The sequence below is a fragment of the Myripristis murdjan genome, chromosome 15 (genome assembly GCF_902150065.1).
Source record: "Myripristis murdjan chromosome 15, fMyrMur1.1, whole genome shotgun sequence".
Classification (NCBI taxonomy): Eukaryota; Metazoa; Chordata; class Actinopteri; order Holocentriformes; family Holocentridae; genus Myripristis; species Myripristis murdjan.
The window spans coordinates 5,806,145-5,826,863 of NC_043994.1; the positions used below are offsets into that span (position 1 = coordinate 5,806,145).

The 20,719-nt window shown below is 41.5% G+C and overlaps 1 protein-coding gene across 1 annotated transcript in view; it reads left to right on the forward strand.

The window, feature by feature from the left end:
- Positions 1-20,719, forward strand: part of LOC115372337 (protein kinase C epsilon type-like) — a 103,905-nt gene that overhangs the window by 38,285 nt on the left and 44,901 nt on the right. Inside the window, exon 2 of the mRNA XM_030070146.1 lies at positions 11,688-11,751. Within this exon, the coding sequence (XP_029926006.1) occupies positions 11,688-11,751 (64 nt within the window). The remainder of the gene's footprint in view (positions 1-11,687; positions 11,752-20,719) is intronic.

Below are 20,719 nucleotides of genomic sequence, written 5' to 3' on the forward strand. Positions count from 1 at the left end.
GCAAGCAATGCACAGTGCACTACAGTACTAGAGCGAGAAAACACCAAACTAAATGACCTTTAGTTCTACACTTAAAAGCTTCAGTCAATGGAAACTGCTGCAACAAAGGTTCATTGACTCACTGTTACAGCTAACTGTCAAGAGCGCTGTGATCGATGTCTCCTCATTCATAGCTTTGATTGTGTCAGGTGCTGCAAAACCTATACGACTAACAGCAAAACAAACTATCTGAAAATACCGGTATTAAAAACATTAATAAATATCCTACACACGGCAGTTTGATATCAATTTATTTTACCTGTGGATTGCCCTGGCGCTGGTTGGTGCTTTCATATCCACTCACATGGGTTTGGGAGCCTACAGGCAGACACACACACACACACACACACACACAAACAAGTTCTTTCGCTTCTTCTTGGAATTTGTGAAGCACTTCTTCGAACTTTTATTTTTATCCTACTTTGTTTTTCTATGTTTTGACACTTGGTGGTAACCCACTTTGTTGATGATGAATGACATGAATGAGTCTCTTTTACTGATTCTGCTGCTGCAGCGGACATGCACATAACCTGACATTAGTGACGTGCAGGTCACCTTTTTGGGACATTTTAGCACCAACCTAACCCATTAAGACTATGAAATAAGCATAAAAAAAATGATACATATAACATGACGTGTCCTACTACCACATTTATTCACAGGCAGCTGCACAAAAACAATAGGAAGGTATTATTGCCTAGATTGAAGATGGCAACATTGCAAGCAGTTAGTGCTACATTAAACTATGGAAAGATAGCTTTAAGATTGTTTTTATTTCCAGTGGAGGCAAGCACGCTAAAAATGTATTTATGCTACTAAAAGCAGCTCTGGATTACAGTTTGCACTAAACGGTAAGCCTCCTGAAGTGCCAAACTCTGCCCATTCAGCATGTGACAGATCATTTCCCTGGTGTGACTGGGTAGAACTCTGCTTCTGTGCCATATACATTTGGCGATGCCATGTGCCTGTGTGTGAATCTGTGACAGCAATAGCTTTAGGTCTCTTTGAGGATACTGGAGGTCACTGCATGCAGGCACATGACTTGCGTTTGACTAAGGCTCATGTGATACTGTAACAGCTCCTGGACACACACACACACACACACACACACACACACACACACGAGACACCACTCGCAGCATGCTGTTTCTTTTATGTGTGTATGTATGCTCTGTGGAATGTGTTTCAGCTAGCGGTGTGTGATTAAATTAAAATGAAGCTGGGATCATTAAGCTTCAGTTGGCAACATGTGACGTTAGTGATATCAGCTGCTTTCCCCCTCCTCTCACGTCCATTTTATTATATTTGAATACACATCTGTAGTATGATAAAAGAGAGAAAGAGCAGTGATTTACACTCTTTGCAAAATGGGGAAGAGTATAATTTTTTTTTCTTTTGTGATGTTTTCACTTTTAGTAAATATTGCTTTGTATGGATCCATGAGTAGTCACTTCTTACTATTTGCCATTCTGGGGATTTCTGACTCACGGATGTTGCAACACAAACTTCTTACACATGGAAAGTAGACACAGGTTAGTAGGGCTGCAACTAACGATTATTTTCATTATTGGTTAATCTAGCAATTATTTTCTGTTAATTGATTAGTTGTTTTAACATGTTGAAGTGAAAACGGTGGAAAAAAAAGTTGATCACAATTTCCCACAGCCCAAGGTGATGTGCTCAAGTGCCTTGCTTTGTCCCAGCCCAGCCCACAACCCAGAAATATTTAGTTTACTGTCACAGAGGACCAAAGAAAGCAGAAAGCATTCACATTTGAGTCACCAGAATCGGAGAATTTGGTTATTTCCTTCTTCAAAATAAGATCAAAATGATTAATCGACTGTCACCTAATTGACAGTTACTGAACCTTTATATAGGAGCGGTCTGTGTGTTCAAAGACAAAATGTTCTCATCTGAATTATCAGCTCAAACAAGTGCCAAACTGGATCTGCATATGTGTTTTAGATATTTAGATATTTACAAATTGTTTAAAAAAAAAAAAAAAACTTGTAAAAAATTAGATATCGATAATAGGTCAGGCCTTTATCAAAAATGTGTGTGAAAATAGCTGCAGATGATCAGCAGTTTGGGCTATTTTCTACACAGGCACAGAATGGATTCAGACACGGGATAGACTTTGCTTCTTGGATTATTTTAGGTATTTTTAGATGTATTTGACTATACATCTAGTCAAGGTCTGATGTAGGTATCTTCTGATGACTAATCAGTTCATTCTCAGTCATCTAATTCATTTCATACAAAAAGAAGCTTGTTGGGGACATTTTTATCCCTGTTGCTCTCCACAGCGTGTCGTCTAGTGAGGCAGAATTGCCGTAATAGCGTCTTTTAAGAGCAGCCAGTTGATGGCTCATGGTTCGGGTATGTTTTGTGTTAGAGGTGGGAGAGGACAATATGATGTGTATGTTTAAGTAAGATAACCCAGACACATATTTGGCTTTTTACAGGAACATGGCCTACGGTTCCTGCAGATCACAGTATAGAAAAGAACTGGAAAACCACCAAGACTTTGCTTTATGGAGAGCAAGTGATGAGTCTGTGTCTGGCTATGTTGTGTGTGTGTGTGTGTGTGTGTGTGTGTGTGTGTGTGTGTAGATGCACATACACATACACCAATATGTTTATGATACTTTTTTGGGGAGATAAGGCAAACTCAATATTAAGCATTCTTGTTGTTCCATGCATGAACTTTCACATAAACACATCTTTAATGCTGTAATTTAAATTAATCTCTGAGACTGTGTGTGTATGTGTGTGTGTGTGGGTCCATACCGTAGAAGCAGATGGGTGTGTGGGTGGCTTCTTCCACTCTCCTCCACTCATGCTGAGTGTGAAAGAGTGATAAAGACAGATAGGGAAGGGTATTACAGAAGAGGCGAAGGCATCGAGCACACATTGCTCTCTCAGATGAGTTTCATTTGCCATCTTTCGAATTTGGTCACAGCCTTAAAGGCCACACTGTTCTGCTCTGTCATGATACACTCAACCCAGGTTGACTCTGTTTTGTTCCTGTATTGCGCAAAGCAGTAAACTTCACCTGGTGAAACTGAAAGCGAACTGCAGTTGTACTTTGGGAGGTCTGATGTGTCGTTTTGGTAATTTGCTGCCCACAGATGTTTTAGCTTGGTCTGTCTATCTGGCTATTATTCATATCTCCATCTATCTGTCTGCTCCCTCCATCTCTCGCCCCTGTCCTCCTTTCACATGGTAAATGCATGCCATCATCCCGAGTCAGTTTTAGGTTAATGCACTTGTCCGTCCTCCATCTCTGCAATTCTCTCATTCAGCCCTTCTCTCTTCCATTCCTGGAGTTAATCCACACATCTCTCACTGTGCAGAGTCACACAGAAAGCCTGACAATCCCTGCACTTATTCACTCTGTACATATGACCTGGCTTTTGTATTTGTTTGTTGTTATGTAGTGCACACGCACAAATGCATGAGTTGACTGTGTGTGCACAAGCGCACATGAAATTGAACACATGCACAGGCACAGCTATGAGTGTTCACCACATTTGATTGATGTGGCATGATCTAACCCAGTGCCTGTTAAACTGCGGTCCGGGACCCCCTGTGGGTCCTTGTAAGGGCCCTAGGTGGTCCTTAGCGAAATGAAAGCTTAGTTTCACTTTTATGTCATCCTGTAAAAGTTAGCATAAGCGCAGCATGTATACGGAAAATCACAAGATTGACTCTCTCCCCATCGCTACAGTATATCGCAGAATCTAACATGCAGTTCTTTTCTGAGTCAGCTCGACAGAAATCTTATGTGGGACCAACTCACACCCGTGGTTTGATGTGTATCAGTGTATGAAACAGTGCGGAAACCCATGATCTAATCTTTACCTCCAGCATCTCGTCCTCTGTAGCTCAAAAGTGGTCTGTTGCTCTTTCCTTTTTCTTTCTCTTTCTATCGCCCTATCTCTCTCTTTCTCTCTCTCTCTCTCTCTCTCCTGCCTCTGTTTCTCTCTCTATACTGTCTGTGCTGATGAGTGGGTGGAGCCGGTCAATGGCAGCCCAGTTATACCGCTCTACATTATCGGCAAAAAGATGTTCATGTCCACAAATATTGATTGGACTTGCCTACACCACTGGAAGTTTTTTCCCTTCAGCTAATTTATCCAGGCCTTTTCCATGCTGCACAGTGTGCCAGCACAGTGACACTAAATGGCTGGTGAGAGTCTCAGTGTCAGGGCAGTAACTCAGGTTATGGGCTGCAGCGTATTACTGCTATGACCGAGAATAGTCCAGTCAGCATTTGTGAGCGTGAACATCTCTCTCTTAAGGCTAGGAAACAGAGAACTGAGGCTCTGTTCTGTGATGCCAATAAGGCATACAGCCTGGAGCTGCTCCACTGACAATCAATGCGAGCCTGTTAGATTTTTATAGGCGCAAACGGAACTGTCCTCAGGCACAGGCTACGTGATATTTGAATAGTGAAATTCAGTGATATTCCCTTTAAAGGATATTTCACCTTTGTGTAACGTGTAGACTTTTAATGGCTTATCCTCATGACTTTGTAAGCAAGCAGCATTATAAGGCCTGATTTCAGTTCCTACATGTTCTTTCTTTGAAACTCCCTCTTTTTGTTTTTTTTTTGTTGTTGTTGTTGTTTAATATGCCAACAAAAACTAGACTGACCAAAATAACATATATTTTCAGTGTTTTCTTTACTTTGCAAGTCTGTACAAATGGAGCCATAAAGAGGATGAGGGTCTAAAAAAAAAAAGGCTGAATCCTGGTGAGGAATGAGCAGATAGTGTCAAAGGCTGTGTCAAAGTTAGCACATGTAAACCTGTCGAAAAATGGAAATGTTGGAAACCAAAAGCTTTTGTTGATGAAGCAACTGCAGTCATGGCTGGGGCCGTAGCCGACACTGTTCCTGCTGTACAACTAACTGAAGTCTTGGTGGTTCATCTGAGGGTGGAGTGGCTTTGTTGGAGGTGGAGTAGCTAATACAGTGTGTGTGTGTGTGTGTGTGTGTGTGTGTGTGTCACCATAGCTGGCCTCTGGACAATGCTGCTGCATCATTTATTCAACAGGGACAAATTAGGCAGAGACAGACATGGCTAAACAGAAGGACAGGCATGAGTGGCTGCTTACAGGAGGTGCGTGTGTGTGTGTGTGTGTGTGTGTGTGTGCCTGCTTTGTCTGAAGCAGATCCAGTGCATTAGTAGCAGGAGTCAAGCCAGTTTTAAAAAGCTATTCTCTGGAGCCTGAATTTGTGCATACATATTTCTTGCATCTTTCCTCCTTTTTCCTAGTGTGTGTTGTATTGTTGTCTTTATTTTGATGTGTGCTTTGGTTTCCTCTAATTCAGCTGTACCAGGACAGGTATCAGGGTCCACAGGGGCTCGAGTTCAGTCACTTTGCAAAATCTGTCTTTGCAAGTTTCTCCCTTTCTATATAGCGTTCTTTTTTGCGTGTGTGTGTGTGTGTGTGTGTGTGAGGCCTCTCATAAGGCTCTGCTGTGTGTCACTCCACAGAAGCCGTGTGCGCTGTCACTGAGAACAGAGATAAAACACAATGTGTTCCCTGTTCCCTCTCTCTCTCTCTCTCTCTCTCTCCCTCTCCCTCTCTCTCTCTCCCTCTGTCTCACTCTCTCTCTCCCTCTCTCTGTCTCACTCTCTCTCTTTCTCTCTCTCTCTCTCTCTCTCTCTCTCTCTCTCTCTCTCTCTCTCTCTCTCTCTCTCTCTCTCTCTCTCTCTCACTCTCTCTCTCCCTCTCTAGTAATTTGCTCTGGCTCTGTGCCTCGCTGTCTGTTCCTCTTGCTTTTTGTCTCATACTTTTGCGCCCTCTGTTTTGAAGTTTAATTGTTGCCTCTCTCTTGCTCTCTCCCGCTGTATCTCTTACTTTTTTTCTCTTCACTTGCCCAAAGGTTTAAACACGACTGAACTTTGTGTTGGTCAGATGGATGAGACGGTGTGTTTTGGTGAAACAGAAGGGAGACTGAAAGAGAAAACCTGCTGCGTGTGTTGTGTGAGACCGTACAGTGTCTTTACAGTGAATCTGAGCCAGTGTCATGTGCTTTCACTTCAGACTTGATGGGTCTCTGTGTGTGTGTGTGTGTGTGTGTGTGTGTGTGTGTGTGTGTGTGTGTGTGTGTGTGTGTGTGTGTGTGTGTGTGTGTGTGTGTGTGTGTGTGTGTGTGTGTGTGGTTTTGTAATTGCCCCAGCCAAGATGGCAGGTGTGTACAGGACTCAGCACTTGCTGGGCCATTCAGCATCATAGGGGACTCTACCACACAGATGCATGCATGCACACACTTATGTTGATACATTTGTAAGAGCATTCCATTGACTAATATTCAAGTGTGATTTTAAAATGTACTTTGTTTGTGAGGACATTTGGCATCACTATTGTCGCTGACACACACACACACACACACACACACACAGCATGCTACAGATGCATTAGAGCGGAAGAGGCTGGATGGAGGGACAACTGCTCAATTGAATTAAAGGCTGCAATTTAATTTGCTTCAGTGTGTGTGTGTGTGTGTGTGTGTGTGTGTGTTTGTGTGGATGTGGGTGGGCGCAGTGGGGAGGGGTTATTTGTCTGTCACTGCATTTTCCTTGTAGATGTGCTCAACCAAGATAGGTAGATTGGATTTGACCCCGTTTTATATGTGCAAAGGTGTACAGGCATGTGTACACACACGCACGCACACACACACACACACACACACACACACACACACACACACACACACACATACACAAGCACAAGCACTAGCAGTTTTCCACATGATAAAGACCATGTGATGTTTGAAGTAGCTGACCTGGAGTTGCTAATGAAATCTGGGTAGAGGAATGAGGCTAACAGCAGCCATGTAAACTGTGTGCAATATCTTCTACTATTCTGAGGCACAAAATAACAAAAACATACCCAGAAAAAATTAAGAACTCCAATGTGTCATTGTGAACTGAAGCCCTCTTCCCAAAGTTTTCTGCCCAGCCATTTCCTTAGCCCCTCCACATTATATTTTGGCTCATACCCTTGCACAGGCTTTCCTTTACACAGATGTTGACCACTTCAGCTGTCTGGGCACAGCTTCTGCTTCAGTGCATTGTATGGCAGCTACTGTACGATGGCTCCCCTTAGTGAAACTGAACCAAACTGAGATGAGATGAGATGAAATGAACTGAATAAGCAAAGCTAAATATGAAACGTGAGCTAAATTCAGTTTAACCTCTGCAGCCTGAACTGGACTGTGCTTGGTTGAGTCGAGGCGCTCTGAATTCAGTTTATCTCGACAAAACAAATCTGTGCTGAATTGAACTGCTCTGTGTGAGCTAAACTAAATGGCTAAAATGTAGGTGAGATGACTAGACTGTTTTCCAGTCGCCTCAGTGTATGCCACAGTTCTGATCCCCACCCCACCTTTTGTTTCTCAATGAGATGTAAGACATTCATGTAGAGCTACAAACATTTAAACAGTATAGTTTGTTAGATAAGGGTAGCAACATGGCAGGCAGTTTCCATTCTTCAAAGCTGTCAAGTGTGGTGGAGCATTAGCTTGGATCCAAGTCATCAGCTGGGCTAGACTAGGCTAATGGACACCAGATAGGTTACCATTGTCAAATTTCTCTCTATCTTTAGGGACTACTTTAGTTACAAGCCACAGCAAAGAAGATATTCGAGTCATGAGGGATTTTTCTCCATAGTGGCAATGGTCTCCATTCTCAAATACTATTTTAATAGTCCATTTTAATACAAATTGTACAGCTAGTACTTTAACTTTTAAGTTTTACTCTCCACTGGCACATGTGCGAATGGGCTACACTGCAAAAATGCAAAATCTTACCAAGATTATTTGTCTTATTTCAAGTCAAAAATGTCTTATTTCTAGTCAAAATATCTCATTACACTTAAAATAAGACATGATCACCTTAGAAGTAACTTGTTATTAGACAATTGTTATTAGACAAATTTCACTTTTGTTTCAAGTGAAAATTCACTTTAGAAACAAGTGAAAATTTGCTTGTTTCATTGGCAAAATTTGCCAGTGGAAAAAGTGAAAATTCACTTGAAATAAGTGAAAATTAGCTAGAAACAAGAAACAAATTTTGCCAATGAAACAAGCAAATTTTCACTTGTTTCAAGCAAATTTTCACTTGAAACAAGAGACAATTGTCTTAAAACAAGTTACTTCTGAGGTGATCATGTCTTATTTTAAGTGTAATGAGATATTTTGACTAGGAATAAGACATTTTTGTCTTTAAATAAGACAAATAATCTTGGTAAGATTTTGAGTTTTTGCAGTGTAACTATTGCTGTTGTGGAGAAAATATTTTCTTGACTTTAACACTACCTTTTTTTTTCAGTGAGTAACTAAAATAAAGCCAGTCACTAAAAGTTAGGAAAGTTTGACAAATTTTACATGATCTCTGACAGAGATAATGCCATTAGTGCAGAAGGGCTAAAGGTCCACCCACTACAGCTAAAGCCCTGGATCAGAGCTGGTGTAACAAAGCAGTGCTGCTTCCCTGTTGACTGTCATAGGAACAGGGACATGCATGCTAAGGCCGAGACACACCAAGCCGGTGGGCAGCCCTTGGTGAGCGTCTCTTGCCCTAGTTTTTGTGGGGTGTCCCACACAAGTCAGTCAGAGTTTTTTTGGCCGATGATGAATTGGCGACAGAGACAATCGTGAGATCATGAGAGATTGGTAGTTCAGCTGAGCGAATCAGTGCACGAGAACAGAAACACAATTATTTTTTTGCCTCTGTCTCTTCCTATCTTCTTCCACAACCAAAAGACAGAGGGTAGGCAACAATAGTGCCACCTGCAGCTTCTTATCAGACATACACGTGATTAAGAGTAGCTACATTATGAAACCGTCTGTGGTAATTGAGAGTCGTGTGAACATGGTAACCACCGGTATGCTTACCGTTTGTGTTCCTGGGTTTTCCACTTTCCTTTTTTGAATGACGAATACACACTACTGACACCTGCTGGTATGGAGCGTTATTACCTCTCATCCGGGCACAGAATGTGTGTGCTACTTGGCTGTTGTTTCTAGTCTTTGCGGTGTGTTCAAGGTCAACTTTTTGGCCTCAACACAGGCATCATGAGGTAATGCAGCAGTCAGTCTTTGCCGCTGCTAGTTCTTTGGTGTTGCTATTCCCTGAATTGATCAATGATATGCGCAGGTATTTTCCCAATAGCTCAGTCACCATGCTGCAGTAATTAAAATTTACTAGTCAAAGTAGCTAGCTCGTGATGGAGACGTGTGCTACCTGCATAGGAAAGCAAACCAGATATGTTGTTTTTGAATTCGGTTTCAAATCAGTGCTGCGTTTGGCTCAGTGATATCTCGTTATCCAACTTTGCAATAATTTCTCTATACCATTGTTGGTTGAGCCACAGGTCAGGATGTGTGAGGTCGTATACATGAAAACTCCTAAAGGCCAAGGCATCGTGTATTTTTCAAGTTGCGTACAGATGTGAGATATGTAGATGCATCACAACTGAAAACCCACTCACATTTCTTCCCATCACTGATGAAGTGTGCACTACACACCCTCCCAGCAATGTACGACCATCTCCACACACACAAACACACACACACACAAACTCAGTGAGATAAACATGGAACAAGCGATGCACAACCTCCTCCACATTAATGTGAATTAGCACACACCAACATACAGTAAGTGGTGTACACACACACACACACACACAAACTCACACAAACACACACACATAGAGGGGCCTTTTCCTTCCTTAGCTGGCCCTATATTTAGAGACATCTGCACCTGTGAGTCGAAGCACGCTCAGAGAGCAGCTGATGAATGGAGGACTGTGACCTCAGAGGAAGGGAGGTTGTGTGTGTGTGTGTGTGTGTTTGTGTGTGCATGTTTGTGTGTGTATGTGTGTATGTGTGTGAGTGTGTGTGTGTGTGTAGGATGGGGATGTTTTAAGGAGATGAGGAGCAGATATCATCAGGGGTCTACATAGATTGCTATCTAGTCTTCTTGAGGACACCACAATCATGATCGCAATAATGACAGCCGTTAATGTCCTTCTCCTTATTATTTTCCTCATCATCATCATCATCATCATCACCATCACATCTTTTAGCCGGTAACTTCTGTTTATATTAGGAGGCAAAACTGTTTCTTTTGAATGTTTAACCCAAATATTTATTTCCACTAAGTTCTTAAAAAAACCTTTAATGATTTTCCTCAAATACCTTTCAGTAGATTTACATTTCATTTTTTTTCTCATGCACCTACAGTTTCTGTCGGCTTTTGTGTGGGTGTCCTCCTGCCTTCATACCTGACATTGAGGCTGCACTGTCCCTTGTTTGGGCTTTCACTGGCAGAACCATGCCAGTGATCGTGGCTTTCACGTAACTTTCTTGTCCAATTTGCAATGCCCTGGCAACGGAAACTGTTTTTCCACCCCCGTTCCCCTCCCTCTCCATCTATCATTCTGTGCTATCCGGCCACCCTCATTTGTACGTCTGAGACAGCTAATTCTCTCTTGCTTCTCCAAGAAAATGCAGATGGATGAAAATAATTATCCTATAAAACCTACTCCTTTTCAGCGTACTTGCCTGTCTTTTTAAATGTAAAAAAAAAAAAAAAAAAAACAAAAACACAGAAAATGTAATTGTAGAACTCAGTTGCTGATGAAGATCCATTAAGTCCAAAATGCACCGTGCCTGGCACAAGCAACGAGCTGGATATGGAGCGAGAGTGTTAAGGAAAAAAAAAAAAAAAAAAAAAAAAAAAAACTCATAAAGTGTGGAACTCCCCTCCTCCCCCACCCCACCCCCATGCACTCTCGCATTGGAACGAGCCAACAAAAGTTTCTCTCCCTCCCCCTCATCCGTCTCTCTGCTCTCCATCTCCTCCTGTATACATTACTAAACCCACGCCTGCGCTCCTTCACTGCACCAAGTCTTCACTTAGTACTGCTGTGTGTGTGTGTGTGTGTGTGTGTGTGTGTGTGTGTGTGTGTGTGTGTGTTAGTGCGTGCGTATGAAGGGGGGGGGATTATGGACACTGTGGGTGGTAGTAGCTGCTGGTAGAAACTCTGTGCGCCCCTAGCTGTTGCCCACTTGCTTTTATGAGTTGAGCTGACATACTGTACAGTGAAGGCATGCTCACACACACTGACACAACACACACATGTGCAGACACACACATGTGCACACAGAAACACAGGCAGGAGTGTGTGCAACACTTGCGCACACTCCATGTATTGCAAAGCAGCAGCCCCCCTCACTCCCTAGTCCTGCAGCTTCTAAACAGATTCAGGCTGAGGTGTGTGTGCATGTATCTGCAATAGGCATATATGTGAAGTGTGGGTGTGTGACAGGATATGTGTCTCCCTTGCGAGCTATAAGTCAGACGGCACAGTGGGTGCACACACTCTAGATCCACTGCTGTTAGATTTTTACCACAGTACAACTGTTAAAAGTGATACTGAGGGAGTTTGGATGAAGAAATCACTGTTTGTGGATGGATGCCTGTTTATTCGTCTATATACGCATTAACCTATCTCTCCCGTCCATCTTTCCTTCTCTTCCATTGTCCCTGTCCCCCTCCTTCCTTCCCCTTCCCTCCCCCCTCCCCTGTTCTGCGTCTCTCCACTCATCTCCCCCCCTGTATCTGCAGATTGACTTGGAGCCAGAGGGGAAGGTGTATGTTGTTATTGACCTATCAGGATCCTCCAGTGAAGGTAAGAAGTCAGTATGGCTGTTTCCTTTGACATTTTTTTTTTTCCCCCTTGGATTTCCCTTTGGTGAGCTTCTGTAGGTGGCGCTCTTTTCTTTATCTGTTCGGCCATGGTGGCCATAGCTACTCACGCTAGCCACCCAAGCTCTTCTTCTCTTGATTTTAAACAAACTGCTGCTGGAAATGTGAAGCATATCACTTCCTGTGTGAAGATTACCCTCCAGATGCCAGTTTTTTTTCACAGCAGCACATGGAAAAGCTTTCTTAAAGTCAGTATAGGTTGGATTTTCATCGTTTTTTTTTTTTTTTTTTTTTTTTTTTTTTTAAATTGTCTTACACTCTCAGAAAATGAAGCACATAATTCTACATTTAGGGGTACAGCAGCTTGTCAGTGGGGCAGTACCCTCTAAGGTCCAGCTTTTGTACCCTTGACATCGGGTACTTACTTGTCCCCTTGTTGTTTGTACCTTATTGTTCCTCCAGTCTCATCCCTATATTATAACTACAATATTGACTGGATAATTGTATTTCCTATTTTTCATTAACAAATATATAAAAACTATTTAATGTCAAGGCTAGTCAACCATAGCCTACAAGTTAAAATCTGCCTAAATAAATATTTTACCAAATTAGTTTATTTATTTATTTATTTATTTAGGTATTTATCTATATATTAATTCATTATTCTTTTAATACATTGTATTTCACCTAACAAATGCTGTCTCCTGATGTTTTACCTTAACATTTAGAGGAAACGGTACAGTACTGCTTGGGAACATATGTGTGTCTTTTGGCTCCGAAAAAGGTTCACATAATTACCATAATTAGTACCTATATTTGTCTAGATTGTACCTCGGGGGACAGAAACAGTCTCCCCTATTTCTGACTGTGTAGTGATATAGACATGCACATTGTATTTATATGTCAAAAATTATAGCTATTAGTTGCATTTATTTGGGGATGGAAAATGGTACAAACAAAGCTGACCCACTGAGGTACAGAGCATCATCATGAACACATAAGAAAGAACCTAAATGAAGCATTAATTGATTTTTTTTACTAATATTTTAGTCTTGCAAATGGAGAGTAATTTTACTCAACATTGTTGCAGAAAATACAAGTATATGCTACAATACAATATTAAGAGCTGAGTTTAAAACATTTCAAACAATTTTTGGGAGTCGATAGTTATGCAACTGTGTGAATCCAACAGTTTAGCCTCCCGGGAACAAACATGCGACCTGCAGCACTTAACTAGGGGTGATGATCTTTTGTCTGAGTGACTGCCGCTCTGGGCATTTTGCATGTCTATACAGGCCTGTGTGGGCCTGCACACAGGGGGATGTGGCTGTCTGGCTGTCACTGTGGAAATCTTGCTTCAGTTTTAGTTGAGACTTGCCTGTACCTTGTAATTGGGAGCTAGTTTTGCAGTAATTGTTGTCACTTGCTGCCTGTCACAGAGGGTGAATGTGGTTGAAGCTGCAATAAGCAATTTAGAATTTTTTTAGTGAGTTTTTTTTTTTTTTTTTTTTTTTTTTTTTTTATTGAAGGACTTCAGTGCACCAAAATCATGTTAGAGCAACATCACTAATCTGAACACGGTATGCTAATGTTCAGGAGCGTGATCAAAGAGGGGCCTGGGGAGGCAACCTTTTCCTTGATATTGTTGTGAGAGACAAACATGAAAGGAATCCTACAAGCAAGTTCAAACCAACAAAACTGTTTTGAATTCAAAGATAAATGGGAGCCACACTCGACTTAAAACAGCTGCTTATAAATTAGCATAAATATCATGTCATGGTTAAACCATTTATAATGATAAGTTTATGGTCTCCACTTATCTTCTAACCCTCCTATTATCATTCAATGTTTAACTTCTCTAAATGAATGATTGACAACCTTTTTTGTGCTTCATATTTCATGACTTTTCCTAATTCAGTGGAGACAAGTGGGTAAACATAAAATTAACATGATGATAAGTTTTCAATGTCCTGAACATATTTTGTACGCATCACTATTTGTATGGCATCAGTTTCACCCCAGGCTTTTTTTTTTTTTTTTTTTTTTTTTAGGTGTAATAAATATATAAGAAATACAACATTTTACATTTAACATTGTTTACTTGTTTTGGATGGCACTGAGGAACTATAACATTACATTTATAATCATTAAAAAAAACTTCCCTCTGTTTTAGGGCCCTCTCCTAACATAACCTCACCTGTAGAAGTGCCAGAACCACTGATAGGTCACAGGACATGGGGGAGGAGATAACATGATTCCCACTAAACCTTGATGAATGAGGAGGGATGGGTGGGGAGGTAATGTTTTATTTAAAGGGCTATATAGGTAGTCAACAAGTCACTTAAAATACCTGACAAATAATCTTGGATAACAATTTTAATTATTATTATTTTCTGGAGGTTTAAATCGCTGGGATCAAACTGACCCCAACGATAAAAAATGTGCGTAAATTTGAGGATAACGGCAGCTTTAACTGGTTGCATTAATAGTCAGAAATGTCATTTTGACTGAGTCACTGAAAGATCAACATCAGGCTCTAAGGAATGAAAAGATTAGTCGTCATATTCCCATATGAAACCAAAAGTTATGTATTTGTAGATACCCCTCCGTGTGATTTTTGCGCCACATCTGGGCACCGGTACAGAATTGGTGTAGACACGCCACTGCTGGTGTTTAGCACCTTGGCCGCTCGGTGATATCATGATGCCAGTTGCATTCCACTGGGCGGCAGGCTGGCCTAGTTGCCGGTCCGCCTGTCCTTGAGCGAGACACCGAAGGGACACTGCTCTGTGGCTGACCCCTCTTCTCTGAACTCCTCCGAAGGGGGCAGGCAGAAAATAGACGTCCCCATGGTATCCCAAACTGATTTTTATTACCACGGTGCTGTCCCATAAGAATCACACTGAAGTATAAACCAATCCGTGTCCGATTTGGCGGTCTGAGTCTGTGGATGCACTTCTGTGTAAAAGAGTGAGTTTACTCTGAGGAGATGACGCTATGTGTGATGAGCCACGTTCACACTGATCTTCCGTGCACTTTTCTCTTTCTCATGTTGTTTTTTTAGGCTGTTTATATGTTGTGTTTTTGCGTTGCTGTCGTGACTTCTGTGGGACCTGGAGAAAAATACACCCCCTTTTTCTTAAGAAGTCTCTCCTCTAGCCACTGGCCCGCATCCAACTCCTGCCGCCTTCTCCCCCTCTCTCTCCCCTCCTTTGCATCTCTCTGTCTCTGTGTGATGTGTGTGTTGCCGACGTGTGTTGTCACCAGTCTGTCTCCAGTGCAGCATGGTTGCACAGTAAAAACACAATGACACTAGTGCGCTGCAGCTTGTTCCTCTTTCTTTGTCTTTGTGTCCGCCCCTCATTTCAGATGAATACCCTTTGGGCAAATGCTTCCTCTTCAGTTCAGTTGTATTCAGTGCAATATTCAGCACAAAGTGTGTGTGTGTGTGTCAGAGTGTGTATGTGTGTCAGACTGTAAGTGAGTGAGTAGACCATGTACTTGAGTCAGCCTGTCGCCCATGTGTAATCACCACAGTAGCATCAGGAAATAGACATTTAGAGTTTCCTGTGTGTGTGTGTGTGTGTGTGTGTGTGTGTGTGTGTGTGTGTGTGTGTGTGTGTGTGTGTGTGTGTGTGTGTGTGTGATGGAGAGAGAGAGAATGACAGAAAAAAAGAGCGAGTAGGAGTTAAATGATGACACAAACTTGCTATTTGCCATTGAATGCTACAAAGCTGCAAAATCACCTCATTGTGGATAATGTGAGATGTAGAGCTGATGTGGCATAAAACACTCATGTTTTTAAAAAAATAAATAAATAACGGGCACACACACATATTAGATTCAAGTCGAACTGTAATCTCACTGGTTAGGAATGGGCTGTGCACTCCATGAAGCTCACACGGCACATAAAAACCTCCCTTTGGAGAACATTAAACTTTAACCTCGACCATTTGATTCACAAAGTTAATATTCTAGTGTATTATTTCAGCCTGGACTTTTTACTTTTTACTGCTTTTTACTCTGCATGTTATCTATCAAAAACATAAATGTCATGAGAAATAATTTTAAAAAACTAAATTATGTTTTTTTTTTAGAAGGTGTGTTTGAACTGGAATGTTTAAAGTGGTTGCTCAAGGGTCGCCTATAGCTTATTTTTTGTATTTTACAAGTCTTGCACCTGAGGTTATGGTGGTTTTAATTACTCACTTGTTTTTTTGTTTTTATTTTTTTTTCTGTATAGTAATTCAGTTGTATTATTTAACCTCAAGGCAGCACAGTTCTAGTTTTAGGAGATGTGTAGAGTTGTGAAACCAGCGGTGTGACGACCAGGGGCAGAAGGGAAAAGACACACTCACACACGCACGCACACACACACACACACACACACACACACACACACACACTCATAGCTGTGCTATTGCGTGTCTAATCCTGGATATGAGTCAGATTTGTAGAGCTTAGATAGGTGTGGAAATGTGAACGAAGCATGAATACACACACACACACATGCACGCGCGCACACACACACACACACTCACAGGGGAGGTGTTGGTGACGGATGACAGAGCCCAGAGAGATCACCTGTCAGGCAGTTCCAAGGAACAGAGAGAGGGAAAGTGGGAAAGAAAGTAAAAGAGAGGTGGGGTTTTGTTTTGCACAAGAGGAGTTGGCAGGCATACGAAGAGACTCGCCGGCTTTCTGTCCCCTGTCAGTCGTGCTCAGCATCAACAGGCATTTACATGCTCTTACCACGGCTGATACTAATCACAAATACATGGGGGGCTGTGGCTACTTCTGTAGTAGGCATGTTACAACACCAGAATTTCATTAACGGGCACCATTGAAATTATACGATTCTCAATACATGGTTTGATACCACAGTGAGAACAGAAATCCTTTATTTAAGAACTTTGTTTAAACAATTAACAATATATTATGTGTTTGTGTGTGTGTGTGCATGTGTGTGTGTGTGTGTGTGTGTGTGTGTGTGTGTGTGTGTGTGTGTGTGTGTCTGCTGCTGACCTTGGAAAGACCTGGGCATATTTTTTTGGTGCACTCTTGTGCCTGTACCACGAGGAACCTCTTGTGGCTGCTGTGAGTCAAAACCTTTGCAAAATATTTGTTTTGGGTACGTCTGCTCTCTCTCCATTCACTGTCTACCTCTCTCTGCCATCCCTGTCTCTTGCTCTATATGGCGGCCCCTCACTGCAGCTCACCATCTCCCTCGCTGTACCACACAGCTCTCCTTATCCCTCTCGGCTCATACTACATGGTTGCTACGTTTATTTCTTATCTGATTCACTGTGTAGCTCGCACATTTTTTTTTTCACCTATCTATTTATTTCTTGGGTGAGTGAGCTGCTGACAAGCAAGCTGAACACAAGAAAAACAGCTCTGTAAAAAATGAGGAGCAAGGATTAGTTTACAGTCTACACAGCCGACACAGTTTACACAGCCTGTCATCCCCACTGTAAAAAATGAGGTGTAAAACAACCGTCTCTGTTTTGAATTTGTGGGACTGTTTGCCTAATTGTTGAGGGTCTTAAGCATGTGTATAATGAGAGAGAGAGAGAGAAAGAGAGAGAGAGACCTTGATAGTAATTTAAAATTTTTCTATTAGAATTGTGATCTTTTTGAAACCGGTTTCTGTCAAAACCCATATGAGTTGTGGTCAGTACATATGGCAGCCCGGAGCCAGGTAGCTGATAGTTTAGAAAGAGAGAGATATCCCTGGTGGATATCTGCACTCTTCCAGTATTGGTGTGGTTGTCAACATATTGTTATTGACTTGGCATTTAAGTATCGATTCTTGGAACATCCTTGTAGTGCTAATTAAAGTGTGGGCTATTTTCATCATTTTATATAACTATCTGCTGTCTAAATACCACGACGGTGACACTTGAATGAAAGAATAATGACATTTAGACATTATTATTGAAACACTGGCCACTAATTGGCCAGTGTTTTGGTGGCCCCACCCTCCTCCCTGGCTTTAACAGTGGCTGCCACCCCACAGGGCTACTAAATCATGGGCTTGTGCAGATTCAGGAGTCTACATGCCTGCTGCGTCGTTGATTTTTTTTTTTTTTTTTTTTTTTCATAGCTTCTCAGCAACGTCCATGCAAAAACTAGGAAAAACCTGTTTTCTCTAGTACCCCTCCAACCCCCGCCCCAAGATGAATGCAGAATGGGAGCAAGATTGGTGAAAAGATGGCTGATGCATTATTTCTTTTTTATACTCAGAAAGTATGAGAAATAGCATTTTCATCTGTTTTCGCTATTCACCAGAGCTGATGTATACAACACCTTTGCGATTCTGTCTATATCCTGGTAATAAAAGCTTTCACATTTGCTGTTGGACGCACCCGGTGTCAGCACCAGCAGTGATGCGCCGTGTGTTTTTTGCAAGAAGAAACTCAAATGTCATCCGACTTAGCAGATTACTGGAGATAGTGAGTGCAAGGCGATCTCTTGGAAGTGCAGTTCAAAAACAACACAGCAGTGACCACATCCATTCTTGGAGGATGTGGTACGATAATGCAGGAAGCTGTACAAGTAGTGACACCACTGTCTGTAAGTGATGCCCCACAGCTGCATGGTACTGCACACTCTTTCTGTGCCTTCAGCTCCATCTTTTTCCACTTCCCGGTTATTCCTTGCTCCAAAAAAAAAAAAATAAATAAATAAATAATAATAATAATAATAATAATAATAATCAGTGACTTAAGAAAAAACTGAACTCTGCACTTAATAATAAAGCCTTTCCCCACTTTACCAGATGTAACTCGGGCTAATGTCCCGACAAAGTTGCTGTCATTTATCATGCCGCTGCTCTGTGCTCACAACTAGCTGTTGTGGTGATAATGTGAACATTTACCACAAACAGCGGTGTAGTGTATTTGTGTGCGTGTGCTTGTCTATATTAGTGTGTATGCATTCACACATGCATCGGTTTGTGTTGCAGACAGGCTCGAATAGAGAGGAGAAAGAAAGGGAGGTAGTGGGAGGAGAGGGATGAAAGAAAAAGAGAGAGAGAGAGAGAGAGAGAGAAAGGGAGAGAGAGAGATGGGGGTAATAAATTGATTACTAAAGTGGAGTGTTCTCTAATGGACCGGTTACATCACCGAGAGAGAGACAGAGAGAGACAGAGAGAGACAGAGAGAGAGAGAGAGAGGTGCTGGAACGATAAGGACTTTTTGCCATTTTCAATCATTCTGTTCATGATCCTCAATAGTTTTGTGTTTCTTTGATGTTTTCTCACTCGTTTTCTCGGGGTGTGTGTATGTGTGTGCATGCTGGTGTGTGTGTGTATGTATATGTGTGTTATGGTTGAGAACATTGCAGTCATTAGTTAAATGTGTTTGCATTGCAGAGAACACATGGTGAACAGTCAGGCCTGAGAGCTGCAATCAACCTATTAGCTTACACACACACTCACACACACACACACACACGCGCACACACTCACTCACACACACGCATGCACTAACACACACATAAACAGCTGTCACAGGGACAGGGTGATAAGCCACTGCCTGTTGTCGAAAAACTATGTGAAATATTCATTGGTGTTATGCAGCGGTGTTATCAGCTATGAATAAATTACTTATTATTTTATTTGTGTTTTATAGTCTAGCTCGGCCTATAGCAGTGTTTCACACAGTGCTATTCTTGTTCTTATGTGAACAAATTTGTGAGGAAAGCATTTTGACTATAGGCAATAAGTATTTGGCATGCATGGTTCATGTTTTGGATGTTTTTGCCTGCTATTCTGGGAGCTTACAAGGTTCCAGATGAATGCAAAATATGAATCTTTTTTCTTAAATATGTCTTTATTGCACAAGATCTAAGCCATAGTGGGCAGAGGATGAAGATAAATATCCATTTTAAGAGGAAACTCAGAGGGAGCAGCAGGTTGCCTCAGTAACCAAAGAGGGTTTCCTGTTCAATCTCCAGCATCAGCATAAGTAAGCTTTATCTAAATGGCACCATTAAATTAAAAATAAATAAATAAATAAATAAAACTGACAAAGGACAACAGATTTAAACATTAAAAGCACGCAAAAGACTGAATACCAAGCTCCTTCAGGGGCACTGCACCTCAGATGAGCTTGTGTGCTGTTTTCTCTGAAGAAATAAATACTGAAGGTTGTGTGTGTGTTGGTGTTGGTGGCTACTAGAGATGTGTTTTGTGCAGTTAAGTAAATAAAGAAAGCTTCATTGTCTTCCTCTTTGTCTTTTGCTTCTTCTTCTTCTTCCTCTTCTGCCTCTACTTTTTTGACTTTGTCTTTGTCCTCTTCTGCTTCTTCTTCACCTTCTTCTTCTTCTTCTTCTTCTTCCTCTTCTTCTGCTACTTCTTATTATTTTAAAAGGGATTACCATTTTTAAAACAACAGGCTAAAAGCTGCTAGGTTGAGGTTCTGAGACAAGTGCGTAGACTAGCTGCTGCTCCAACTACGTGTCTGCCAGAGCTGCTCAGACCTCCACACCCCAAACCTCTGAAACTTATGGGGCTGATAGATACAGCTTGAGGTCTGCAGGTTGATAGAGACCAAGGAAAACCACCATGTGTCAAGGCCACAGCAGCTATAACTACATAAAAGCAGCAAATCTGACTATTGTGATATTCTCGCAAACATCTAACAACTCTTTAATCCCTTATGTATCATTTAGGCACATATGATGTAGAGATATTTACATCTTAGTGCACTGGGTTATGCTTTGGGACAATTGTGTTTTAATTACAATGAGAATTTTTGTTTAAATTGTTTTCAGTCAGTTTGTCTCTCAGGTTATCATAGAGATGCGCAATTCATTTGTCTACCCTGGTGTCATGCATTACGTTATATTTTATGCTCTATTTATATGCTTTATCGGGTAGAGCAGTGAGCAATGAGTAAAAGTTCTGCGGTTTCAGTCAACTCCTCAAAGTACTGCAAGGTGTCATG